The sequence below is a fragment of the Hemibagrus wyckioides genome, linkage group LG08 (assembly GCF_019097595.1).
Source record: "Hemibagrus wyckioides isolate EC202008001 linkage group LG08, SWU_Hwy_1.0, whole genome shotgun sequence".
Classification (NCBI taxonomy): Eukaryota; Metazoa; Chordata; class Actinopteri; order Siluriformes; family Bagridae; genus Hemibagrus; species Hemibagrus wyckioides.
Window position 1 is genome coordinate 29188960 of NC_080717.1, and position 27916 is coordinate 29216875.

At 38.2% G+C, this 27916-nt stretch overlaps 3 protein-coding genes across 3 annotated transcripts in view; 2 read left to right on the forward strand and 1 right to left on the reverse strand.

Moving 5' to 3' along the window:
• Positions 1 to 680: 680 nt before the first annotated feature.
• efcab6 (EF-hand calcium binding domain 6) lies at positions 681 to 14100 on the reverse strand. Its single transcript, XM_058396492.1, has 31 exons — positions 14006 to 14100; positions 12566 to 12737; positions 12146 to 12366; positions 11159 to 11238; positions 10993 to 11080; positions 10748 to 10884; positions 9948 to 10066; positions 9670 to 9791; positions 9410 to 9558; positions 9234 to 9317; positions 8990 to 9110; positions 8492 to 8668; positions 8298 to 8390; positions 7950 to 8110; positions 7735 to 7857; positions 7438 to 7594; positions 7231 to 7345; positions 7029 to 7153; positions 6678 to 6907; positions 6502 to 6589; positions 6201 to 6319; positions 4951 to 5106; positions 4696 to 4851; positions 4350 to 4560; positions 4021 to 4215; positions 3570 to 3797; positions 3266 to 3466; positions 2958 to 3150; positions 1902 to 2083; positions 1651 to 1800; positions 681 to 1318 (listed from the first exon to the last, which is right to left on the reverse strand). Exons 2-31 carry the CDS (start codon positions 12708 to 12710, stop codon positions 1196 to 1198), a joined length of 4449 nt encoding a protein of 1482 aa, XP_058252475.1. The 5' UTR covers positions 12711 to 12737; positions 14006 to 14100; the 3' UTR covers positions 681 to 1195.
• A 941-nt stretch (positions 14101 to 15041) lies between these two features.
• samm50 (SAMM50 sorting and assembly machinery component) lies at positions 15042 to 22064 on the forward strand. The gene is made up of 15 exons (XM_058396228.1): positions 15042 to 15204; positions 15928 to 16038; positions 16125 to 16226; positions 17579 to 17666; positions 17747 to 17853; positions 18009 to 18139; positions 18889 to 18976; positions 19080 to 19208; positions 19316 to 19387; positions 19483 to 19569; positions 19686 to 19756; positions 20525 to 20592; positions 20886 to 21032; positions 21341 to 21482; positions 21786 to 22064. Exons 1-15 carry the CDS (start codon positions 15184 to 15186, stop codon positions 21829 to 21831), a joined length of 1410 nt encoding a protein of 469 aa, XP_058252211.1. The 5' UTR covers positions 15042 to 15183; the 3' UTR covers positions 21832 to 22064.
• A 1605-nt stretch (positions 22065 to 23669) lies between these two features.
• Positions 23670 to 27916, forward strand: part of cacna2d4b (calcium channel, voltage-dependent, alpha 2/delta subunit 4b) — a 35072-nt gene continuing 30825 nt past the window's right edge. Inside the window, exon 1 of the mRNA XM_058397272.1 lies at positions 23670 to 24298. Within this exon, the coding sequence (XP_058253255.1) occupies positions 24174 to 24298 (125 nt within the window). The 5' untranslated portion in view covers positions 23670 to 24173. The remainder of the gene's footprint in view (positions 24299 to 27916) is intronic.

Genomic DNA, 27916 nt, shown 5'->3' on the forward strand with positions numbered 1-27916 from the left:
TGATCCTTACACACTTACCAGTGAAAAATGATACCAGTCCATGAGTCCTTTAAACCCATTTCAGGTAAATCATCACTAGTGAACTCAGTGACCCAGCATGTCATTGTGTATCATGCTGCAGTCAGCCTGGGCAAAGCTGTACCTCACACAGGGGTCACTCTAACTAACTCTAAACACTGACCTCACAGAAAGGTTTTCATTTATTTTTATTTTATTTTATTATATCAATCCTAATAGCATTTAAACAACTCTGAAATTCAGAAATTCCCAAATATGAAATAAACAAATTGTAAGGCTGTTTCATTACAGTGATTTTTTTTATATTAAAAAAGCTAATAGAGCATACTGCTGGAAAAATCCTAAATCCATTATCGAACTCACTGACTACGTGTAAGATTCAATGTGTTTGGTCAGTCACGTTTTAATTTCTTACTTGGCTAAAAATGGATGCTAACAAAATGCAATAACGTACTGACTTACAGTCATTACCTAGTTATGTGCTTCAATACAGACACAAACATGCATCTAAAATACACTTCTATAGTCATGATCCTTTTATAAGGAAGTGTCTTCCTTGGTTCTGTTGAAGGTAGCAGATTAAAAGATACTGTAGATATTGTATTGAGTATAGATATTTTTTGTCCTAATATGGATACTCTGTCATATCTCTAATGTTAGCTGTTTTATGTTGTGCTGTTGCATTAATTGTTTGTTTTCTTGTGTCCACCAACTTTAACGAGACGTAACAGGATTTGTAATCAATTCAAGTTGGAGTTTATGAGCTAATGAGCATGTACACTGTTTTAACAAGGGTTTCCACATACTTCTGTATTCCTGATTCTATAATGGTCATAATTCAAAAGGTCTGTTTGTGTTTTTGAATGGGGGTTGGAATAATAAAGAGCTGTGTGTGAGATAAAATCACTGAAAAGCGAATAAAATGTTTTAATAATAAAGAATCTGTTTGAGTCGTCTTAAGCCTGCATCCCATTTCCTCATTCACGTCAAACAATAAGAATAGTAAATTCTGCTGTGTGTAGCGCAGCAGGCGGTGGGACCAGAAGGAGCTGAGCATACGAAAGTTACATCAAGGTTCCTCAAGGCAATCAGCATCAAGAAAAGCACAAACTAAAAACTAAAAACCCAGACGCCTTTCTGTCTTCTGATTTGTCCACCCCTGCACACTCTCATACATTCATTTTTGTAAAATGCTCAGAAACTCATTGTATGAAATCTGTCCTGAAATGTTCTTGTCGAAGCACGATGTAAGATGAAAGACGTCTTCCTCTGAGAGATTGATCTTGTACTGCCTCAAAACCTGTTGAGACGACAAAAATTGGTGCAGCTTATTAAGAAGGATTAAAGAGGTAAGATATATGCATTTTGTGCCAGTCTGAGTCTCATGCCATCAAAATAAAAAATACTAAAAATGCGTGACACTTTGCACTTCTGGTTAGATGCTAACTGTATTTCGTTGCCTTGTACCCACATGTGCAGTGACAATAAAGTTGAATCTAATCTAATCTACTCTAAAAAGAAATAATTTCTGTGTGCTATATATTCCATAATAAACAGTATTTTATATAATACACAGTGTGATGCAGGATGATAATAAGAAGAGTTAATTAAAAGTAGGACAGTATTAACTACTTTTCGGAAATCCTGAAGAGAAATCTTTCCTGTGCGTTCCTTGTCACAGGAGATAAACGCCTGCTTCAAGGACCTCCAGGAGAGCTGGACAGAAGGACACAGCCTGAGCAAGGTATCGATGCACTGCTTGCTCAGTGGCCCTGAACTCGTCTGGAGAACACAGATAGAAACATATTATAGATAAAAAAAATCCGATTCCAACCCTGAAAATACAGAGATAAAAATCTCAGACGCGAGTAACATGGCCTTACCGTTGGAGGTATGTGAAGCTTGCATCTACGGCCGAAAGTGTTGGCTCGAGGTTTGAGCGTGAGCACAAAGTGCTGCAGGAATTCTGGGTAGGAAAGACGTTCCTTGCTCCTGATGTTGTACTTCACAGACAGATGCTCAAACTGAGCATGGGTTAGGCTGATATGGAAATCCTCCAGTATGCCTGTGGACATTTCCACCATGGTAAATAACTATAATTCTCTAGGCAGTGTAAACAGACTCTGACTGTACAAAGAAACTCCACTTGCATACTGAAGGTATCCTGAGATGCATCTTTCCCTCCAAAGGAAAATACAAATCAGGGGTTCATTATTTAAAAAATCCCCAAAATTCTGGTCCTTAATCCTATTATTTAAAATAAGTGAATTTCTGGGAACAGAAGTCAGGGTAGATATTCAATTTATTTACATCAATTTATTTGTATAGCGCTTTTAACAATGGACAATGTCCCAAAGCAGCTTTACACAAGTATAGAAACATAGAGAAAAAAATTCTAAAGTATAAAGTTAAATAGGGTATTAGTCAGAGTAAAAACCAAGAGGCCAAAGGAACTCTCAACATGATGCTATCAACACCATGCTTCAGTGTTTTCAGGGCAATGAGCACTGTTGGGTTCCTGCCAAAGGTAGCATGTTATGATTTCTGCATATAAGGTAAGCGTTGGATGGCTAAACAGACTCTTTATTTATTAATCTAATAGCCACTAGAACAAATGAGAGGAATTGTTCATAATGTTTGGGAATCAGTATTTCTTCTACACTACCACCCACATGATCTCAAAACATGGTCACAAAGCTGAAACCTGACTAACGAGAATGTTCTTTATTTCCATCCTTCCTTCCCTCTCATTTCTTCCAGCTAGGTCATTTGCCAAATCCCCACCACTAAATACTTCTTAAGTAACGTTACAGTTATAAGCCAGTGGGGGTGAAGGCTAGTACCACCAGCAGGAAGCCACCACATCTTTGTGAATTTCTGAAATGAAATCTATGGTGTTACTGCAGTACATTTGACCAACAGTATTAATTTAGCCATACCTAAGAAAGTTTCTACATCAATCTCCCCACTGCTCCCTGCGTCAGCCTCCCTGCACTTCCTCTGAACCTCACGCCAGCAGGACCGGAACTGGGAGCGCAGTCTCCTCTCTACAGCTTCACAGTTCAATAAAGTGGTCACTGGAGACTGACCACCGACTGAAGAGGAAGGTCTGAGCTGGTCAGGGCTTAATGACTGGAAAGAAAACAGTTTACTTCAATGAACCTTGTTAATAATAGTATTGTAAATAGAACTGTTGTCTATAGGGTTATATTAAGGTATGTGTGTACAAAGAGATATATAATAACACCTTGCTTCTCCCGAGGTTACACGGTATAGTTTTTGGGCACTGCGGGACAGCAACAGGTGAACACTCTGATTGACTGGGAGATGGTGATCCTCTGATGGTATTTCCCTGATCTACTGGTTCTCTACTGAACTTCTTCAGGAACTCGCGATAATCCAGGTTTCCAAAGGTATTGGTTGGCAACATTTTCCACAAAGCTTCAAACTGAAAGGTCAGATTTACAGCTTATTTGTTGGGGACAGCAAATATAGAGCTTAGTTTAGTAATATTTTACATTTTAAATGTAGATATGGTCATGCAGACTCACCTGTTCATCTGTGAGTCTCATGAAGTGGTGGTCACATATATTCCTGAAGTTCACTTTTGAGATCATATTTACACCAGCGTAATCTAAATCCACCATCTCTTTGGTGATGGTATAAATGCGAGCTGAAACGACCTCCTGGATCCGTTCTAGTATATCACTGATCGGCAGAAGACGTTTCTGGTTAGGTAAGCGTACCTTGTTGATTTTCTCCAGCCATTGCTCAGATGTCTGTAACGAGGTAAATAAGCACATCTTGATGTAATGGAGGATCTTTTACATTGATTGTTTTATCTTCAGGAGAACCCAGAGGAAACCCATACAGATGTGGAGAACATGAGTAAGAGATGTATGAGTAAGCCAAGCTCAGGATTGAACACGTTACTGACTGCACCACCATGTCAACCAATCTATCAAATGTAAGTGTGCAATTACATCTTTCTATATTTCTTACCTCTTGGTTATGAAGATTGAAGACGTGCAGAAACTGCTTCCAGTCCACCTTGCTTTCCTCTTCTTTGACTGACAGCTTAGCTAGCAGGTGTCTGTATTGCACATCAGAGAGCTTGATGCAAAAATGGTCCAGCACTCGCTGGAACTCTGCCTGAGCAATCTTGCCATTTCTACTCTTATCAAATGTGGTGAATGCCTAGAATTATAAAAGCACCAGAAAAGTGATTATTCAAATGCTGTTTGGTTTGTTTTTAGCAATCTCATGGCTACTCTGATCAAGCAAAAAGTAGCTTTCCAGTTCTGTATCATACCATTCAGTCCAAGACCAACCTTGGAGAGAGTATCCATAGAGTTTGTGACTAGTTCTCTGACCCTCTGTAAGGCTCTGTCAGGGCTGAGATTTTCTACACTATATCCTGATACAGAAGATATCACAGATGGACTGACTGGAGACACCATTCCAGACCTACAACTGACTTTTGGCCCAGTAATACGGTCCAGGAAATCATGGTAGGACAGCTTACAGACATCAAGTCCTAGACTGCAGGAAAAAGCAGGAGAAGATAATGATCTAGAGAGTAGAATGAGCTCATTCTTATCCTTAGAACATCTATGTTTGATACACAACTATTCTAAGATATTATATCATTGTTTTTATTGTGGAACTTTGCAGTACTTGTTGATTAGACCCAGTAATTGATGGTCATCTATCTGGAACCCATGTGTCTGTAACAGAACCAACAGGTCCATCGCAGTCACATGACCATCTCCCCTTTTATCCAGTTCCATTAGACTTTGGCGCACATCCTCAAAGCTAAGTATTAAACACTCCCTATAAAGAGGCACAATCGTTATTTTAGTCTCTGTTAAATGGCCGTAACGATGAACATTTCACAAAAAACCATCAGGATTTCCTAGACAGTTTACTTACTTTAGATTGTTGAGTTCTGCCCCAGTTAGAAGGTTCTGTGAGGTTGTTCTGTAAATGGTCTTTCCCACTGGACACTGTGTAGACTCATGCGGTGTGATATTCAGCTTGTTCAGGAACTCTGTCGGAGTGACGTATCCTTTCCCATCATCATCGTACCTGGATATAACGTGCCTGACATCAGTTTCTCTGTCCTGAAGCTATATTTACAGCTATATTACAGTGCTGTTCTGATCTTAATTCTGATTGGTCAGAGAGCATTGATTCATTTTCTATAACAGTAGCTCTGAAAATGGCAGCTGCAGGGAAAATTACAGTTAATATTAATGCACTTGTTATAATATGTTACTCACAGAAACTTCAAATGTAAATTTTATTTATCACATACAAAATCATACACAGTACGACTGTAGTGAAATGCTTTTTTATGACTGTCCTTGTTCCAAGAGAAAGAAGAATACAATAAATTTAAAGTGAATAGACATAAAAAATTTTAGGGAAATAGATAAATTAAAGATTTAATGAAAATAGAAATATAAAACTAACATGTAAATTACATGAAAAATTACAAAAATCCAATAGGATATCGGATATGCATATATATATATATATATATATATATATATATATATATAATATGATATATACATAAATGTAAGATAAATATATAGGACTCTCTAGACTCTTTCTCTGGACTTCCTCACACTTGACATTCTAGCAGATTGTTGCAAACACAGTAACTGCACTACCCCCCCGACATTCCTGTTATACCCCGATATTATGTATACAATATATACATAAATGTAAGATAAATATACAGATATAAAAGACATAAATATGAATATCCGGGTATAACAGGAATGTCAGGGGGGCAAAGTGATGGTGCATATAAAAAGTATGCATATAAAAAAATGCTCAGTGACTGTGACCTGTACAGCAACAATCTGTGGAGGTAGAATGTCATGAAGTTGAATGTCATGAATGTTTCTCAGGAAGTACTGAGAAAAAGTCCATAGCTCCCATAATGATCCCAAGTGACTGTTTATTGGTGGATATTTCAGGTTATTATACGAATATAAATGGATAAAAAAGTACATTAAATATCGTTGAAATACACAATGTGCCATTCTTTAATAAATACATAGGTATGATATAAGAAGTATAAAAATAATCAACTCCAGGGAATCACACCACACCATCACTGCATCGTGTATGTATCCTTTACTTATCATTAAAACAAAATGATTCCTTACCTTGCCCATATTTTCTCAAATTCTCTTGGAGTAATGGGCAAGTAGTACTTGTAAAGTATACGCCTCAGATCATCCTTGGTGATCTTGCTGTCACTATCTTCACCATACTGGTTAAAAGTCTGTCAAGACACATAGATATGTGAAACTACAGGTTTTGTATAGAAGTAGAAATTTGTAATAATCTGTTTTTAGCTTTGTAAATGTGTAACTTTTTTTAAACCCTTAAATCGTCAATCACACAACAACTCTCACAGAATTATAAAACGCCATCAGGAGGAGTTTAAATGATCTCGTCATTCACCTTCCACAGCTCGGACCCCCTTGTGTGCGCAGTGGCCACCAGATAAGCATGAACCTGTTCACAAGCTCGGCCAAGTAACTGGTCAGCTCTGGATACATAAGAATGATATATGACATTGACATTACATTACACAGAGATGCAGTTATTTCAGAACGGGTAAAGTTTAAAGTGCTCACGTCATACTAGTGATGAGATTAGTTCCAATCTTCCTGTCAGATCGAATCCTGCTGTAGAACTCGGCGTGGTTAAGAGTAGAGCCAGGCTTAAATCCCAGCAGCTCGAGCAATCTCTGATACTCTTTTTCTTTAGTCACAAATCTCAGGCTTTCAAACAGCACTCTAAAGTCACTGTAGTTCACCAGCCCATCTCTGTTTCTGTCCATCAGTCGGAACGCTGTTAAAACATCCTATGAGAAGATAACATGAGTTATTTCAATATTTATACAATAAATCATTGCTGATTTAGAGGCAGATTAAATTAAAACCAGTCAAATAAACAGAATAAATAAGTTGTTGTAAGTGTGGTACCTTGTGATGTTCTTTGATGCGTTCCTCAAGCTGATTTAAACAGTCTTCTGCAGACATAAAACTCACGGCTTCAATATTATTCATGATTGTTTGATGCTCTTCGTTGTTTTCTTTAGCTAAAACACCTTTGTGGAAAAAGGGAAAATAATTTTTGCACTTCCTGGTCAGAACATTTTAATGCAGCTTGATTTATACCTCATACCTTCATATTTCTCTATAAAGTCGGAAAAAGGGACGGGTCCATGGAAGAAGTCAAGAGACTGGATGAGAGCCTGAAACTGTGGTGCTTGAAGGGAAATTCTACAATCATCCAGAATCTAAGATAAAGATGCAGAATTTCACAAGGGATTTACATAACATTTGAAAGGTATGACTATAAAAAATTGGCAGTTTGAGATCATTTCCATACCTTCTGGAAGTCTCTCAGGTGAAGTACTGATGCAGAGTTTCTACTGGTGTCCATCAGACACTGCTGAAGTGTGAGTCCACGCATCTGCAACCTTTCTCTGAGCTTCTTCAGAACAACGTTCACCACAGCTTGCTTTTTAACACTCCCCACATCACTTCTATAACCATGAATTACATGAGTAGAAATGCTACATTGCTCTAGCGAGTACTTTTAGACAGACTAAATATACGTTCTAATATACTAATATACGTTCCGGCTGGATGTGTTTTTCTTTTCCTAAATACGTCTTGAACCAACCTCTCAATCAAGCCAAGACCCTTGTTTACACTCTTTGTCTTGCCGTTCCACATGGACATGCCAAGGCTCGTCAATAACAGCTTATAGTTCACTGCTCCAGACTCCATATAAGGTTCACAGAGCCTGGAGAAAAAAACAACAGAGAGAAATGTGGTCATGGTAAGCATCCATGCCGATGTAGTGTTGGCACCAGTGTAATGTAAAGAGTCTCTCACTTCTTAAAGTGTGTGTCAGACAGTGCTAGTCCATACTGCTGGAGGAGCTTCCTTAGGTCTTCAGGAGGAATAGTGAAGCTCTGAGTTGGGTCTGTCTCACTCAGAGATGACATCAGTGAAGCATGATGTTCAGACAGCTGCTCCTTAAGAACTGCTTCCACCTATAAATCACATGAAATGGTTTAGACATTATCTTGAAAAATAATATAGACTTGTGACACTGACTAATAAATCAAGTGATGTTATAGTAAAATAATCACAGACATGTTTTTTGTTGTTGTTACCACCTACAACAGCACATTTGGTTGTTGGTTGTTTTAGGTCATTTATAATAAAAAGTGCACTCACTACAGTCCAGGCTGCCGTGGCTGAAGGAGACTGAGCGCTAGGCTGGGTATGAACCTCTGGCTTCTCTGAAGACTCACTGATCTTCTCCTGAACCTGGTACAGACACAGACCAGATTTACAGCAGTGCTCCTTCATGGCCAGACATGCCTATTCACAATAAATGGCAGAATAAATAGCTGAAAATTTTACCATACCACTTCTGCTGGTCTTTTCTTCTGAAAAAAGTCCAGGACGTCTTGATAGCTGATAGATCCTGAGTGTGGCACATGGAGGAGATCTGTCAGTCCTCTGAACTGCTCATCTGTTAGAGTGAAGGTCAGACTCTCCAGTAGCCTCCGCAGATCACCCTGACTGACCAGCCCAGTTCGGTTCTGGACACACACACAATTAAATAAAAAAAACATAGCAGGAGCTTAAACAACTAAGATTGGAGAATGAAATAAACAAAACTAAGGAAAGAAAGAAAGAAAGAAAGAAAGAAAGAAAGAAAGAAAGAAAGAAAGAAAGAAAGAAAGAAAGAACAAATAAATAATGACCCACTAGAGAGATTATATCTCACAGAAGGAGCTGAAATCAGTGGCTGGGGATGGAGAAGTCAAGAAAAGCAAAAGAAAAATGAAAAAACGCAATGTCAGTTTCTATTAACAGCTTTTTTAGAAAGATTAGGCTACATTTAAACACCATTCACAAACCTCATCAAACACCAGAAAGGCTCTCTTCAGATGAGGAAACACCTCAAGTATCTGTTCTCGTAACCTTGGCAAGACTTCTTCAATACTGGATAGCTTAGCGGCAGCCGGACCTGCGGCTTTTCTAATAAAGTCAGAGTAAAAATTGCTTTAACAAAAATTTATTTATTTTGATTATTAAAATCGATGATTTAAGTGAACCAATGATCTGAGTTTCAGAAGCAGAAATGTTTTGATGTTGACTCACACAGCAGGTAACATCTGCCCCTCTTCCCTGAACAGAGCAATAAACTTCCTCCACTGTACAGGCTCGGCAGGGTTCACTCCAAATCTACGGTTGGACAAAATGGCATGGACTTGAAGCAAGATTTAAAGACAGTGTAGAATAAACTGATATTACACAACTACAAATCAATCTCGTACCTGTTTAGGAGGCCCAAAAATGAGCTGTGGTTGACTGGAAAGAGGAAACTGCTCAAGACAGACTTCAGGTCATCATAGGAGACAATACCACTGTCTGTGATATCTAATGCCTGAAGTGCTTTCTCCACAACGGGATAATTTACACTCATCTGTAGCACAAAATACACAGTGTTTATTCTGACTCCAAGACATTTTGTTATTAAGAGATTTTATTTTATTTTATTTTATTTTGAGTGAATGTTGATGTGTCAGGTTCTCACTTTCTTCAAAACCATGGCGTGGATTTCATCTAAACTATACTGGGTCGCAGAGGAAGTCTCCCAAGCTGATGTCCTGCTCTTGGGTCTTGCTTTAGTCCGGTTAACTGCATCCCAGTTCAAAGCTTAAAAGGGTTTTATTAAAAAGGAATACATTTTAAATCTCATGGCTTAACATAAAGTGCAAAATGATATTTAATTTAATCTGCATATAAAATCAGATGATATTAACAGAATCTTTAGAAGTCTTCATACACACGAGCCATTATATTAAATATTACCGAGTTTTGTGGAGTCTGGAGCAATTTTCCCATAGTTCTCACAATCTAAACCAAGCCTCTCAAGAAACTCTTTGTAGGACATCGTCTGTGAGTTATTTGGGCTGTAATGTGACCACAGCCTGTAATCAGCAAAATGAAAATAGATTTAATCACAACTGATTGGTCAAAAGATATTGATTTATTTATTTATTTATTTATTTATTTATTTTAACAGCAGCTCTAACACTAGATTCAAGTGGAGATTTATATTCATTAAGTCTTGAAAAGCTGTGATTTTTTTTCCATTTAGAACTAGAAATAAACAAAAGAGTTTATAATTTTAAAACAGTCAACGTTCAGTATCAGTATTTCTAATAGGTCCCTATTTAAATTTAAGGAATTTGATATATTGACCATGTTAACTACTTTATACAAAAGATCAGATGTCTAATCTCTTCTCATGTCTTCATGTGACACTCTGATGAATTTATGATCATCTAAAAATGATCAGAAGGTTTTGCACAAACTTGTCCTTAAAGCAAACTGGGGACGAAACAAATACTCATGTAAACATTCCAAAGAATCTCCTCTTTATTCAAGTTGTGGTCAATAATATAATTTGTAATGAAAACTAGAAAATATTTCAAAACAGAATCATTTTCCTGTAGTGCTCTCAGACTTTTGGACCCCACTGTACCAATTAATAGAAAAAGTATGATATATATTTTACACGTCACACCATTCCTTCCACACTCCACACAAGTACACTGATATAAATACGTAACTGATTCCATTAGAGTAGCAAAGATCTAGAGGAGCACCTGTGGAACTCCTGGTGGCTCAGAGGAAAGCAGTAACTCTCCAGAACTCTCCGCATTTCATGCCGCTGGATTTGTCCGTCCCGGTTATAATCAAACAGCCGAAAAGCCCTGGTAATGTTTTTCACATTGCCTCCAATCTTTTTAAAAGCAACATTAATAAACATTTGATGAAGTGTGTTTAAAATACTAAGTTTTATATAAACAGAAAAACCAAAAACAAGAAGACAAACCAAAAAATCTCACACCTTGTCTTTCAAGCGGCACTGCAGTTCTCCGAGCGGCCAACCTCGCTGACCTCTGCTCCCTGATGCAGTTCTGTAGCATGACACGCTCCTGTGAAGCAAAACAGGTTCCTATGAACAATAACCTATTTAAACATGCTGAAAAGCCTCTTGTAATTACACACAATACCTGATTGGTGACGATGAGACCTTGCAGTATTGTTTTAGGAATTCCATGTAGGGTATAGTTCCATTCTGTCTCTTTGGGACCTAAAATAAAATACACTTTTATTTTACTTACATATTTTTTTTAATTAAAAAAAGACATATTTTGTGCTGATATGAACAATGTATGCCTGGTTAACTGTAACCATGACAATGTTCTTACCAGGCTAATTATCAAGCCTACTTTACTATCTAGATAAATTATGGTAATTAGGTTGTTTTTTGCCTTTCTTGACACTTTGGAGGAAGAAAATCAAGAGAATTTGCTTGTTGGAAGTGGGACATCAGGTACCAGTGGATGTTAAAAACAATATGGCCAAAAGTATGTGGAGTGCTGAACGTCTCATTCCAGAATCATGGGTATTAATATTGAGATGTTTCCTTTCTGCTAATATAACACACTCCACTCTTCTAGGAAGGCTTTCCACCAGATTCTGAAATTCAGCCACATGAACACAAGAGGTCAGGCACTGAATATGGGTCAGGAGGCCTGGGATGCTGTCAGTATTCCAGTTCATCCAAAAGGTGTTCAGCATGGTTGAGGTCAGAACTCTAGCCTTGGCAAGCTCACTTTGTGCACAGGGGCATTATGCTGGAACAGGTTAGGGCAGGTTAGAACCCACAGTTTCAGGAAGGCCCACGTACACAATAGGTGTGATGGTCAGGTGTCCACATACTTTTGGGCATACTGTATAGTGTATATACATTGTAATGTATATACTCTATATATAAAAATGTGAAATCCAGGTAACAAGTATCATGTTTTGGTCCATGTTTGTTTTTCTCACTTGCCCCAAGATCTGCACCCTGATGGTGAAAACCAGGATAGAAAAATTAAGAATTTTTCACATTCCAATTTTGAGCAAGGTGTGTACATATTCCATATCAGACAAAGACTTAACTTCTAACAGCGTGTATTTTTAGAAGTAAACAAAGTAAAGAACTTTCTCACCTTTGCAAACAGGCCATCAAACTGAGACCGAGTGAGGGGGAGCAGGAAGCCCTCGATAACTCGGAGAAACTCCCCTTTAGTGACGCTGCCACTGCTCTCCACATCAAAAGCACGGAAAGCTGCTTTCAAGTCATCTTTTCTGTCTTTCACTTTCTGTAAGAGCATCCTCTCAATGTCCAGTGAAGAAAGACTCTCATCAGCAACCGACTGCACAGAGGAGGCTAGACAGGAGGATAAGATAAGGATTTTATTTGTCTTTATTTAAATTATTTGTCTTAGTCAGTAATTTATTCAGCTGCTTTAAGATATGGAAACTGTGATGGACCAGTAAACCATCTTTCTTACTGAATCTCCGGTCAGGACTGAAAAAGAAAAATGTCTCAGAATGTAAAAGTTCATAATCTGCTCATGGATTAGTACCGGAGTCACACTGAAGGTTATTCCTCCTCTGAGTTTCTTGGCTGGATGAACGAGACACGCTCCTGCTCCTGGGGATGATGGTGATTCCCTGTGACATGGGCCTCAGGTCCTCCAGACCCGGGCTAGAGGGTACGGCTGAGGTCATTACTGCTTGGAGTCTCAGTGCCTGAGACTTACATTAGAAATAAAGCCATATATCTGAGTCTGTTTATAAAGTTGTATTCAATATACACCGACCAGGCAAAACATTATGACCACCTGCCTAATATTGTGTTGGTCCCCCTTTTGCTGCCAAAACAGCCCTGACCCGTCCTGCACTGTGTATTCTGACCCCTTTCTATCAGAACCAGCATTAACTTCTTCAGCAGTTTGATCAACAGTAGCTCGTCTGTTGGATCGGATCACACGGGCCAGCCTTCACTCCCCACGTGCATCAATGAGCCTTGACCGCCCATGACCCTGTCACCGGTTCACCACTGTTCCTTCCTTGGACCACTTTTGATAGATACTGACCACTGCAGACCGGGAACACCCCACAAGAGCTGCGGGTTTGGAGATGCTCTGATCCAGTGGTCTAGCCATCACAATTTGACCCTTCATCAAACTCGCTCAAATCCTTACGCTTGTCCATTTTTCCTGCTTCTAACATCAACTTTGAGGACAAAATGTTGACTTGCTGCCTAATATATCCCACCCACTAACAGGTGCCATGATGAGGAGATCATCAGTCTTATTCACTTCACCTGGAACTGGTCATAATGTTATGGCTGATCGGTGTAAGTGTTAGTGATAGCACCTAGTGTTTTTACCATTTAAAGAATTAATAGAGAAGCATTAGTTTAGTATAACTGAACATAAAAGACTAACCAGTAACAAAATTGAAAAAAATAAAATAAAATTTTGCTAAAAGAGAATGCTCTGAAAGGGAATCCCAGACTTTGTCAAGCTGTTTAGATAAACTGTATATTTCTCTCACAACAAAATACTAGAAAGAATATCAGCAACAAAGCAAAAGAAAGACAGTGATATCTCTAGTGTTGTTCTGTAGAGTACGTTTAAAGACTGTATTTTGTAAATTTGCCAGAAGATTTCTTTAGTGTCGTTTTATTAAATAAAAACTAACAAACAAGCAACAATGAAAACATGAAGAGTCTGCTCGGGTATGTAGACAATAAATCTACTAAATAAATAAATATATGAAAGTCTGAAGCAACCTAACAGTTACAATAGGATTTCTTTAATCTATAATCTGATGACATGTTTACAGTCTCTGGACAATTCCCGTGTAAAACTCTTTAGATCATGTTTGTGAAAGTTTATTCCTTCTTTTCTTAGGCTTGAACACAGAACCCGATCTGATCTGTTTGTTAAGTACAGAATTATTCTTTAAACAGAGTGAATTGAAAGAAATATCGTCTTTAAAAAGCTCACTTCACTCACACCTCTGCTGAATTCTGCTCTTCAGCTCCTAATTAGTGTTAATTAAACAAACTTTACAGCTCCAGCTCTGTGTGTTAGTCCGCGTAGCGACGCTGTTACACAAACCGAGGACGCGCCATGTTGCCATGGATACCTGCTGTCACTCAGTGCTTTGACCCCGCCCACTGCTGCTTCACAGCAGATTTTTTACTTTACTTTATTTTATTTTATTTTTTATGTCATTCGTTTTGCAAACCTTCCTGTGAAATACCTCTTTATATTCTATGATATCCGCTTTTTAAAAAAGCACTTATATAAAACACTTACTTTTTTTCTTTTCTTTTCTTTTTATAATATAAAAATACCTCTGTAGAGACAAAAGGGTTGGCTGTCTATGTACTTATATATATATATTATGTATATATACTTATGTTTAGTATATGAATAATTTATGTACAAAATGATAGATTATGGACATTTTAAATGAGCTGGTGGTCATCAGTAGTGTCCACTAGGTGGCAGTACAGATATCTCGCCATACTGAGCAGTCCATGTCTGTTTTAAATCCTTTATTATCTCATGACCTGTACATTTAAATAATGTTTATGACTTAAACCTGTACTGAGGTTTGTCAATTTTTTTCTTACAATTAAAGCGGACTCTCAGTTCTCAAAATTAAACAACATTTCATATTTATTCATTTATTTCTTTATTATATTATTTATTTATGTATTCGTTCTATTTAAATATTCTATCATAATTTAATTTCTAGACAGATATATTAAGCAAGGCTTGGAATTTTCCCTAAGAAATTCCGTCATTTGATTTTTAAGGCATAAGCTTACAGTTTTAAAGAATTGTTTCGTAAAGTGTTTAAGAGAAATTAAAAGTAATTTGTTGAACAAGACTTCGCTACAGAAAATGATGGGCCGAACTCCAAATTACTCTGTACATGTAGTGCACTTAGAGCAGGCGATTTACTTCATCTCCCTGGGGCTAGTGCACTTCTACAGAGACTGGACAGCTAATGGTCGGCCAGCCTCGTTCATGACGTCACCGGAACAGGGGCGTGGCTAACAACTGTCATGGCGCCCTACTGGTGAACAGCTAAGCGTTAGCAAGACTCTTTGGAGATTTTCCACAGCGGGTTTAAAGTTCGTCGTATTTTTAGGAACACTTGAATGTAAAAGATAAACAACATGGGGACCGTTCACGCAAGAGTAAGTTTATTTCCCAGTGCTTTTAACTGAGGAACCAAAGCAATGACCTCTGGACAGTGACAAGCTCCAACTCTTTCCTTTAGTTCTGAATGACAGAGGAGAAAAAACACAACAACAACAACAACAACAACAAGAACACAGCTTCTCTGATCACAGCTACATGAAATCAACAGAAATATACATATATCAGCAGAAATGGTTTATGGTTTCACATAAGCTAATGATTATTTGTAGACAGAAAGATTTTCGTTGTTTATTTATTCAGTGTGATAATCCACAACTCTGTGCTCTATAATGAGTAGAGAATTCTATTTAAAATGATATCACAGGGTTTGTCACTTGATTGATATGTTTAAGTAAATTAGGTTTGTCTAATTACCTAGGCATAACTAATAAAAAAACAACCCACATTTTTTTATTTTGTTAAAACTGACTTAAAAATCAAGAATGACTTTCTTGGAGAATCATTTCTGTATTGTTTAATTCACATGATCTCTTATGAAAAACATATTCTTTTCTAATAACTTTCTTAACTATTATTCAGACCTTTTAATAACCTTTTTAGTTTGTGGTTAACGTTTGCCTCACACCTCCAGGGTTGATGGTCTGGTTCTCCTCTCTGCCCTGTGCGCATGGAGTTTTCTTGGTGCTTGGAAAAATCCTGTTTTTATTGCAGGTTTCATTCCTTTTAAATTCATTTCAATCTGTTTTTTTCTTTCCCAGAGTTTGGACCCTCTCCCGATGAAGGGGCCTGAGCTGGGGGTTCAAGCAGATGACCTGGATGTTGGAGATGCAGAGTACGAGCCTCAGCAGGAAGTTCTGGAAAACAAAGACGTAAGACTTGCTTTATTTATTCCGGAATACAGAAGTACCTTTATTTATTGTTGGACATCTATTTAAAAGAGTGCTTTTTTGTATAGGTTGTAGTTCAGCGTGTACATATAGACGGGCTTGGAAGGACTAAGGAGGACTTCCTGACATACGAAATTGCAGATGTCTTCAGAGCCAAGAACTTGATCGATGTGAGTATGTGTATTCGTTGCAGCAGTACCAGAGCTGACCATCATCAGAACTGCACTTACAGCTGAGTGCAGAAGTTGGCATCCCCCATGGTTTCTGGGTGAGAAAAAGAAAGCAAGTGGTATATGAAGTCTGACAGAGACATAAGAGATACACTATATTTCCAAAAGTTTTGGGACATCTGCCTTTTCATGCACATGAGTGTAATATGGAGTTGTCCCGCCCCTTTGCAGCTATAACAGCTTCAACTCTTCTGGGAAGGCTTTCCACAAGGTTTAGGAGTGTGTTTATGGGAATTTCTGACCATTCCTCTAGAAGCGCATTTGTGAGGTCAGGCACTGATGTTGGACGAGAAGGTCACAGTCTCACAGTCTCCGCTCTAATTCATCCCAAAGGTGTTCTATGGGGTTGAGGTCAGGACTCTGTGCAGGCCAGTCAAGTTCCTCCACACCAAACTCACTCATCCATATCTTTATGGACCTTGCTTTGGTCACTGGTGTGCAGTCATGTTGGAACAGGAAGGGGTCATCCCCAAACTGTTCCCACAAAGAGCATGAAATTGTCCAAAATGTCTTGGTATGAAGCTGAAGCATTAAGAGTTCCTTTCACTGGAACTAAGGGGCCGAGTCCAACCCCTGAAAAACAACACCTGAACTCAATGATTTGGAGGGGCGTCCCAAAACTTTTGGGAATATAGTGTATGACTGGATTTTAGAACAGAGATCTAAACAACTATTTCATGCAGTAAATGCTTGTGGTGGTGTGATAACAACTGGATGTTTTGATGCATTCAATTGTGAAGGTATATGACATTCCCTCAAAGTTAAATAATTTTGTATAACATCACACCCCAAAGTCCTTATACATCAAAAATGAAATGTTCTTTATATAGGTCTAAGGGGATGCAAACTTTTGCACTTAAATGTATTTCTTTTTTTTGATTCCTAAAGAGCTTGATTGTAATTACTGAGGTATGCTAAAACACCACATTATTCAGGTTTGTTAAAACATTTAGTGCATCAACAGTCTCTCCACCTTTTCACATTCAAGGTTTTTCTCTTCAAAATTTGCTTGAGTATTCTGTGCTGTTTTTGTGGAAAACCACTTACTAATTGTAAAACTAATTGTATTTTTCTTTTAAGCTCCTATTAGTAAAGACACATCTAATTACTGTATTCATATTTGACACACGTGAATCGAAAAGGGCTTCACCCCATGACATCACATGACATCACGTTAATTTCTGTGAGGGACTGGAAGCCACATGACACTGTGGGGACATTAGTGCTGGTGACAGCAGTGGTGTAAAGCCTGTAACACAGTAATGATGTGGTGTGTCGTACCTGTGCCACAGGTGATGAAGAAGAGCCACGATGCCCGACAGAGACTGCTGCGTCTGGGAATATTCAGACAAGTGGAGGTCATCATTGATACTTCACACGGTACGTTGTTTAGTCTAACATTAGTTATCTCTGAAACCATCATTTCACTGCCTTGGATTAAAAAGACCGATGCGTGATAGGTGAGGACGCACTGCCTAATGGACTGGACATCACGTTCGATGTGAAGGAGTTCAGGAGACTAACTGGAAGCTATAACACCATGGTGGGAAACAATGAGGGAAGCATGGTGAGTTAATAACGCATGTTAATATCCAGTACACCTTGTTTATTACTCAGAGACTGCTTGTCCTCCATTCTGTCATGTCTTTCCTTCATCCAGAAAGCACTGAGAATTTAATGCAGGAAGTGAAGCATCAGATGTTTTTGCTGGTCTGATTTCAGGTGCTGGGTTTGAAACTGCCCAATGTTTTTGGCCGTGCTGAGAAGCTCACTTTCCAGTTCTCCTATGGCACTAAGGAAACATCCTATGGCCTCTCTTTCTTCAAGCCTCAAGCTGGACGCTTTGAGCGCAAGTATGTTCAGTGGCCTTGGGGCAATAAAACAAAATGAAATTGCTGACCCTGTGTTCTGTAATCACAGAAACGTGATGTAGCGTCTGCTGCCTGCTAAACTTCAGGATTTTATTAATGTACAGACTTTAATACATTATCATTTCTAAAGTAACTGTATAACAGGCCACATCACACCAAGAATTGTTGATTATTTTTCTGTCATGTTTTCTGTCATGCTTATTTATTTGTTTGTTTGTTTGTTTGTTTGTTTGCATACTTATCTTACTTGTGCATCTATCTTCTTTCAAAGATAAATGATGCAGATTTAGATCTTAATTTACAAATGTATTTTTTTTAGATTTAATATAGCCTTTTTTGAAAAAAGTATTTCTTTCTTTCTTTCTTTCTTTCTTTCTTTCTTTCTTTCTTTCTTTCTTTCTTTCTTTCTTTCTTTCTTTCTTTCTTTCTTTCTGTCTTTCTTTCTTTCTTTCTTTCTTTCTTTCTTTCTTTCTTTCTTTCTTTCTTTCTTTCTAATAAGGTTCCAAGTAGAGGCTGATAACTTAGGGCAACTTTCTTTTGCATACAGGTTTAATCATAGTGCTTAACAAGAAGTTCAGAGGTTTCCACTATAAGCAAATTTCTGATCAAAACAGTTTTCTCTCCATTTCTCAGCACAGGATAACGTACTGAAGTGTTTTTCGGTTGGAATTGCTTGTATGATATGGATTTTTAAATGTATGCCTTTCTGACACTGAGATTTGCTTTTGTAGTTTTTCTGTCAACCTCTACAAAGTCACAGGGCAGTTCCCATGGAGTTCACTGAGAGAGACTGATAGAGGAATCTCCACAGAATTCAGTGTAAGGCTTTTACTCTTTTTTTCTTACTTGGAATATAACAGGTTTCCTGGTTTTCATGGCGTCATGTCTCCGTGCTTAATTTCGTCTCTGGTCTGTTTCTCAGTTTCCTATCTGGAAGACGAACCACACGCTGAAGTGGGAGGGAGTTTGGAGGGAGCTCGGCTGTCTGGCACGCACCGCCTCCTTTGCCGTCAGAGAGGAAAGCGGTCACTCGCTCAAGTCCTCGCTCTCCGTAAGCCCTACAATAAACTCATAATCAGAGTTTTTATATTTTGGTCTAATGTTAAATAAAGACTTCATCTTTCTTGAGTTCTGACTCTGTCAATATTTCCTTCCCAGCATGCAATGGTTATTGACACACGCAACTCCCCCATCCTACCTAAGAAAGGTGCCTTACTAAAGATCAACCAGGTCTGCTCTTTACTGTATATGAATAGAGAATTGAATAAACACTTTAGACTTGCATTAAACCAGCTTTTTTATAATTATTTTTTACACCACTGCAGGAGTTGGCGGGATATACAGGCGGAGATGCCAGATTCCTGAAGGAGGACTTTGAAATTCAGCTCAATAGACGACTCTTCTGGGATTCGGTGAGGAGCAGAAATACAGCTACAGCTGGACACTACAGTATTGTCTGTGCATTGTTCAGTTGTTACATTGGTTTGAGTCTCAGGTGTTTAAGTGCTGGTCAATCTCTTCCCTGTAGGTCCTCTCAGCCTCTCTGTGGGGGGGTCTGCTGCTCCCCTTCGGAGACAAACCCACATCAATAGCTGACAGGTTCGTATCTATCTATCTGTCTATCTATCTATCTATCTATCTATCTATCTATCTATCTATCTATCTATCTATCTATCTGTCTGTCTGTCTGTCTGTCTGTCTGTCTGTCTGTCTGTCTGTCTGTCTGTCTGTCAGATTATCTGTCTGTGATTTCTTGCGGAGATGCACAAGCAGCAGTTTGTTAAAAAGCACTGTAACTTATTAAATTCTTCTGAAAACAGATTCTAAAATCTACTCCTGGATGTCTGACACCTACAGCACTGTTTAATTGTCAATTCTGATATGTCAAAAAGGTGTAGATTATTTTTAAGTGTAGTGTGTTTATATTAAAGAGCTTATTTTTATACGTTATTGTTTCTATTGTAACAAGTATACCATATATACTTATTATAGTGACACCATTTGATAGAAGGTGTTTATTTAGCATTTTTTTTAGCATGGAAGGAGTCTCCAGTGTCAGAGGTAAAGCTGTGACTTCTTTCACAGGAAAGTCTTCAGGATCGAGGGTTTTATGGTTTCTTGGTATCATGATAATATGCTTTTTAAAGCATTAATATAACTACAAACATAATAAAATCAAGTAACTTGTGATGCGTCATTTTTAATAATAAATGAGGTCACTGGAGAATTGCTGTGATATAAGGGGAATGAAAGGTGTCTGGACATGCTTTTATAGGACGTTTCATATAGCAGCATGTTCTGGAGTGGTTTATTCATTATGTGGTGCTGTGGAATGGGTTGGTTCTTATGTGTGAATGTAAACCTTAGGTTTTATCTGGGAGGCCCGACCAGTGTGCGAGGTTTCAGCATGTACAGCATCGGACCACAGAGCGAAGGTAAGAAATCCAGCACACTTCACTGGATGGTTCGTAGCAATTGATATCGAGCTAAATTCTCATACATAGTTCATTTGTAATTTGGTTTGATTCTTCACTCCAACTATAATGAGGCAGCAGTGATGATAATAACCACATGGATTTCAGAACATGAAGAAAAAAATAATGTCCAGTTTGACAAAAAACATTTATTGCCCAGAGTTTGTCTCTCAGTCTGCAGTAATAACACTGAAGTGCTCTGTATCTGTACGGTTTATACTGAGTGAATGAAACTGACTTGCTGCTACTGGCAGGTGATTACCTGGGTGGAGAGGTGTACTGGGCAGGTGGACTCCACCTGTACACTCCTCTGCCATTCAGGCCAGGTCGTGGAGGATTTGGGGACCTTTTCAGAACGCACTTTTTTCTCAATGCCGGAAACTTGTGCAACCTCAATTACGGTGAGTGAGAAATACACACACAAAAACCACTGGGTAAAAGTTTGACATGTTTGCTTTAATTCTCTTGGTAGAATATGTAGTTATCAGGACCTGGTTTGGGCATCTCCATGGGTATCTATCAGCTTGTGTATGTAGAACAGGGCTGAAAGCGGTGTGTATCTGCCCTGTGATGCAGCATGAGCAATGTGGTGACTTCTCGTGTCTCAGAGGAACCAGAGAATTCAGAGATGGCATGATCCTGAGTGTTTTTGTTTCTTCTGCAGTCTGTTTCATTTTTTAATTCTAGATGTTGTGCGTTTTATTTGTAGGCGAAGGGCCTCGAGCGCACCTGAGTCGACTGGCCGAGTGTGTCCGCTGGTCGTACGGAGCAGGCATCGTGCTACGCCTGGGGAACATCGCTCGACTTGAGCTCAATTACTGCATTCCCATGGGAGTCCAGAGCGGAGACAGGTACATCAACGACCAATCAAAATCTAAAACATGATTTCTTAAATCATCCAGTCAAACTCCTTAAAAATGTTATGTTAATTCTGTTAATTACGTTATTTCTGCCTCAGCTCAAACTCCACTTGTACCAGGTATTCAGTGAGTGAGTGATTGGTTTAGGTGTGATGTGTGTTAAAATTTTATAATGTGGCTCCACAAGTTTGACTTAATTGTAAGAAACTGAGCACCGAAGATGTCGAAGATGTCTGCTGTTTCTGCTATGAGGATTTCTTCATATTCTTCATCTATATCTTTACCGTCATTTAGGATATGTGATGGAGTGCAGTTTGGAGCAGGCATTCGCTTCCTGTAACGCCTGGGATGAAAAGAAGAGGATTTTCTGTGCAGATGAAATCTGTAGGAAACTTCTGTGTGGAGTGAGAAGCATTGTGGTTCGATATGTTTGTATTGTAAAGGCAGAAGTTTCAAACCAAATAGAAATGCAAAGAAAATATCTAAAAACTCTCACCTGTAGGGAAAAGGATTCGTCATATTTATTTGTCTGACTGACAAAAAAGGGAATAAAAATGCTCCTCCATGTATAAAGTGTTTGTCTTCATGTGATGAGTCTCATATCTGTACAGAACCTGATGAGATCCTACTGAACATCTGCTCATATCTATCTGCTGCACATTTCAGCACGGGTCCTGTTCTGAGAAAAGAGCAGAAAACATGTTCAATCCAAACTTATTTACAGTGGAAGTTAATTATCAGGGCTTTTAACATTTAAAATAATATGAAATGTATTTCTGTAAAACATGTTCATGAATGTTTCCGTAAAAGGTTTGCGAATTGAGCAGTAAATTTTCAGAGATGAGAGGATTATCTTCATATGAAATCTAACATTCTCCTGGTGCATGGATTCCACTTTACTACAGGAAAAGCAAAATAGAATAGATAGCAGAATTAAACTACAGTCAAGTCCAGTTTGAGTAACAGGACAACAAACCTTTATTGTTAATTGGATGTACAGTGAGATATACAGATCTGGAAAAACATAAGAGACCACTGCCCAATCTCGAGTGTACGACTCACTTCAGCAGGAATATACAGTATAAATTCAGACTGTCGATTATAGATTTTAGATTTAAATTTATATTTATCCCTAATGAGCAAGTCGGGTAACTGTAGTGAGGAAAATCTCTCTGAGATGACATGAGGAAGAAACCTCGAGAGGAACCGGACTCTAAAGGAAGCCGTCCTCGTCTGGGTGACACCGGACTGTGCCATTATAATTCATTTCCTTTCTACAGTATAACTTTTTATTTCTGAATTGATTCTAGTTTTAACGAGCAGTATTTTTTTTTGCTGAAGATATCAAATGTTCAGTGATGGAGACTTGAGTGCAAAAGCATCGAGTGATAGTGGCAGTGGTCTCTAAGTGGTGTTATCCACAACCTCCCACTGTGTCAATATCTCTTTTATTTGTTTTCTATAAATAGAGTCATAAAATACACTGCCTTTATTGGGTCCTAGATTAGAGTCATATAGAACCTAGATAAAGATAAGACTGCTTCGACTGCATGCACAACACAAACTGATCCAAAATGTTTATGGCTCAGTCAGCTAATAAAACCGCTGGGGCAGAATGTGTTTAATTTATCATTTCTCCCCCTCACTTTTCCAGTCCTTCTTATCTTAATGTATATATGCTTTAGAGCAGGTTAGGTTACCAGAGCCTTCAGGCAGTCTTCCTTCTGTCAGCATAATTAACAAATATTCAATCATATCGAAGGCAGGTGTCTCAAGATTCATTATCAGTTATGAAAAGCTTGTCTCCTGCCATTACCTCACTGGATTTCATATTTCCACCATCCTTCAACAAACCGGCTGAAAACACCCGCCTCAGCAGCCCAGCAGAGTGTCTCATGTGGAATGAGATTGTTTATTGCTGTTAGCGTTCAGGTACCCACTAGATGTCCTTATCCCGCAGTAAAGCTCACCTTTGAGGCCCTGCTGTTCGCCTGCTCTGATTGGATGGAGCAGATCCTGCCTCCAGAAATCACTGCTAATCCTCTTAGGACCTACAACACTCTAACTCGCCCAATCCTCTTCCTCGCCCTTCACTACCCCCCTCCCTTCTGTTTTCCACTTCCCCTCCTCCTAGCTTGCGAACTCGCCGTGTGATGAGTGTAATCCAAGTGGATTACGTGCAGAGCGGCGGATTGAGTCCATCGATGCTGGGTCTCCCAGTCCAAACCTTTCAGTGGCTCTTTTACAATACTGTCTGCATTAATAATCAAATACTCACATCTTTGCCCTTTGTTGAGGATGTAATTATCTGAAAGGCAAAGTATTTCAGTTCATTTAAGAGAAGAGGAATGTACTGTTCAATGGTATATCAGCATTTATTTTATTTTTCTTGCTTCCTTTGACTGTATTTTTTTCCAAAATGATGGATGCTCAACAGGATTTTATAAAGCAGAAGATTTGGACCCAACAAGCACCTGTCCATGACCAGTGGACATTTGTTCTTGAACAAGAAGCATAGCGTGTGACCTGGCGCTCTAAAGGTGGACATGAATAAACATCTTGCTTAAGTGAACATGAAGAAATGTGAACTTTGGGATGAGACTCAGGTGAAGTTTTTGGTGAAGTTTGAATAACGTGAAGCTTCCAGAAGAAGTTCAGTTGGACGGACGCTTCCTGCCAGTCATGCAGTGGGAACAGACGCGCTTTACTGGGATTATGGGCAAGCCTTCGTGGCTCATGGTCTTTCTGCTTTACTTGGGCTGCTTATATCTCCTGACTGAAGCACAGATGAAGATTCCACCTGAAACGTAAGATATATTAAAAAATATGAAGTTACATTTATTCCTTTATTATTATTATTATTATTATTATTATTATTATTGTTGCTAGGTAGAGGTTAAATAATAGTAACAGTTATGTATGTAATGGCTATGTAAAATCATTCGATATAATGTGTTATAATTATTTTACAAATATTACAAAATATGAATGAATTTTGGGCAGGTCAGTATTATTATTGAGCAAACATTTGCACACAGATCATACAGAGAAAATAAATGAATCTATTTTTACACATATATTTAAAAAAAGACGAGGTTCTGTTTTATCGCTTCAAATGGATAAAAATGCCAGATATACACCAGATAACCAGCGTGTCTTTTTAATACTGACGGCTGTACTAGCAGAGCGAGTGTACTGTAGAATATTCTCACACATTTAACATAATGTCTGAATTTAATAAATAAAAATTATGTAAGAAATGTCGGATGAATAAATGAGAAATGTAAGAACTAGCCCACAATATGAAGAACAGCTACTGGGGAAGAAGCACGTCTCAGCCTCTAGACGTAATTTGATAAAGGCAGAGAATGACATCTGGAAAATATTTAGAAGAATTTATACTGAGATGCTGTAAGCAGCAGGAGGTGATGAGACCTGAGAGCCGGTCAGAAGACACTACAGACTGGAAGGACACTAAAAACTGGAAATAGTTTTATAGAAAAGATTATTTTTTTCGCCTTTTCAAAGGGAAATGCACACAAATATCAATATAAATATTTCACAGTTAATATCCTAATATATTCTGTTTGATCATTTTTGTTTTAGTATTAATCTATTTGATCCTAAGGGTATATAAATGATTGCACTCCTCTGTATATAGTCAATAAATCCTGAAAATATTTTCAGCTGAAACTCTTGCAGCACCACACACAAAGCAATCCCTGAACTCTGAATTTAGCATCATCTGACTTTAAGGTTTGAGTTTGCTGTGTTACTACTTAATTTCTCTCCAGCATCAGCATCTAAATGGCAGCGGAGAAGTAATTCAAACAGTTGTGGGGTTATTTTTAGTAAATACCTAATCGATGAAGGGCTTCTGTATAAAATCCATTTCTCCCGAGACCTTCACTTCATTGATGGAGGGGAAAGGAATCACACTAGCAGACAAATGGGACTTTTATGTGGTTTACAGAGCAAAGTGGTCCGTTGGTGCAAAATCAATAAATGATGTTTCATATCAGTTGCTCCGCTTTGCACATGCAGACGACTCGAGAAGTTTCTTCATAAATCTGAGCAAGAATGAGTATCATGAGTATCATGAGTGGTGTTTTTTTCTCAGTACAATACTACTATAATACTATTTTATTTCAGCCACAATTAATACGTTTCATTTACCGAGAATAACAGCACTGAGCTTCTTCCTGTAATGTCTAACATACTTGGAGACCTTTCTCTTGGAGCTCCTTTATATTCTTAAATCTGTGAATTTTCATCAGACCTCAGGTTTCCAAGAGTTAAAAATCAGACACTCAATCAGAAAAAAACACAACAAAACAAAAAAGCACTGACTTCATTTCCTTTTAAACATTTCTGCTGTGTGTTTGATGTTTCTGAGGAAAATATCCTGGACCATAGTCAAATTCATCTTTCATCGTTCATTTTCATATCATCCAGCAAGAAAACAGAAGCAATGCAGACATGTCGGTTCCAGCTGACAAAAATGAAAGAAGAATCATTTTTCCAATCAGGGAAAAATCCAAGTCCACCAAAAATCATGATCTGCAAATGATTTTTTTCTTTTCTGCTCATTCTATTGAAAAAATGGTTATAATTCTGTTGGCCATGAAGCCTGATATCAGGATCTTCCATGTTTTTTGTGATTGATGTGCATGTCTGCTCCAGGTGGTCTCACTGGTGCCATGTTGATTGTAGCCCTGGTTAATATGATACTGGAAACCAGCCAGACCCTCAATCTGGCACACAAATGATCATATGGTTCTCCATATGGACATAGGAACATCATACTCACTCATAACGCTCTTCCTGCTTTCCATATGTATATTTAATTCTCTCTTTTTTTTTTTAATACAGTGACCAATGCTCATGGTATTGACTGAGAGACTTAAACAGAAACAGTAAGGCAGCATTTTGAAACTGCTGAGGTTGAAAAATCTCTCCAATCTCTCATCACCGGAATAAACTGATGCTTTATGTAATCTGTTGTATTTTGGGCAACGTTCGCTCAGTTTCTTGATCCGAAGACGTTTTGAAAATCATTGAGAATGTCTTCACTGTTCATCCGTCGAGAATGCCTTCCCTCTTCATGTTCATGAAACTGGCTACTGCATCCGAGGTGTGCTTTCTCAGTAACTGAGGATGATGTGATGATGAATGTGTCCTAAATAAAATAGATCCAAAGCGCTAGAAATCTACAGGAGATTTGACCGATTGTCACGACTGTCACTCCCAGGCTCTGTGAATCTACTGTCTCGGCCTAATCTCTCGGCCCCAGGCCGTTTTTACTTCTATTACATGGACCTCGCTAGCCCATTTACAGCAGCCGATATATCCATTTTATAATGCAGGCTTGTTACGGTCTTCAGACACACAAGCAACTTAATGAATAGATGTAGTGAGTGAAGGTAACTGGAATTGTGGCACGGAGGTGAAGAAGTTTCAACATACAGTGAAGAGGCTTCACCAGTCACGATAGATTAAATGATATTTTATGACCTGGATTCTTTCAGAATTCGAGGCTCTTTTAGATCAGATACATAATTCATGACCTTTTTTTGTAGGTGCACATCAAAGTAGTGTAGTTTATTTTTTTTATGAGCCTGAAGATCTCTGTGTTTAGAGAGTCATGCTTAAGATTTGTAGATTTTTTTATTCATTAATCAACACAATGTGCAGAAATAAAAACAGGATTTTCTCTGGCTCAGTGGAACAGATAAGAGAACTAAATTTGTCATATCAGACTAGCTGATTAATCAGAAGACACAGAGATCATATATTTCATCTATATTTTTAATTTGTATATTTGCAAAATATTGGAGCATAAAATAAAAAAATATAGGAAACAGAGTATATTGTGTGTGTGCGAGTGTGTGTGTGTGTGTATAGAAACCACAGATTATAAAAAAGTTCTCTGAGCATGTGCAAGTTTGTCCAGGTAATGCAAACAAAATCATTACATTAACAAAAAAAAGCAACAGCTAAACCTAAAACACAACCAATAATAAACACAAAAACATATCAGAAAACACAACAAAATAGGAGAATGCAAAAAAAAAACAACAAATCAACAAACGCAAACAAAAATGCAAGAGCAAATCAAAAAATTGCAACAACAAACACAACAATAAATACAGAAACACACCATCAACACAATGTGAAGTAAAATGGAAAGGCTAGGTCCTTTAGGATGTTATTGAACATCACATGTGTGCTGCTGATTGGACACGGTGTCTGAATATCACAACAAAAATAATTACAGATTTCCGGTTATCTAGTCAAACATCGTATGAATATTCATTTCACTTGTTTTGGCTCAGTCTTCCTCCTTTAAACATTTCCAGGTCTCCATGTTCCTCCATCTCTCACACAGCAGTGAGTGTATGATGTTCAGTGAGGAGCCAGTCGTT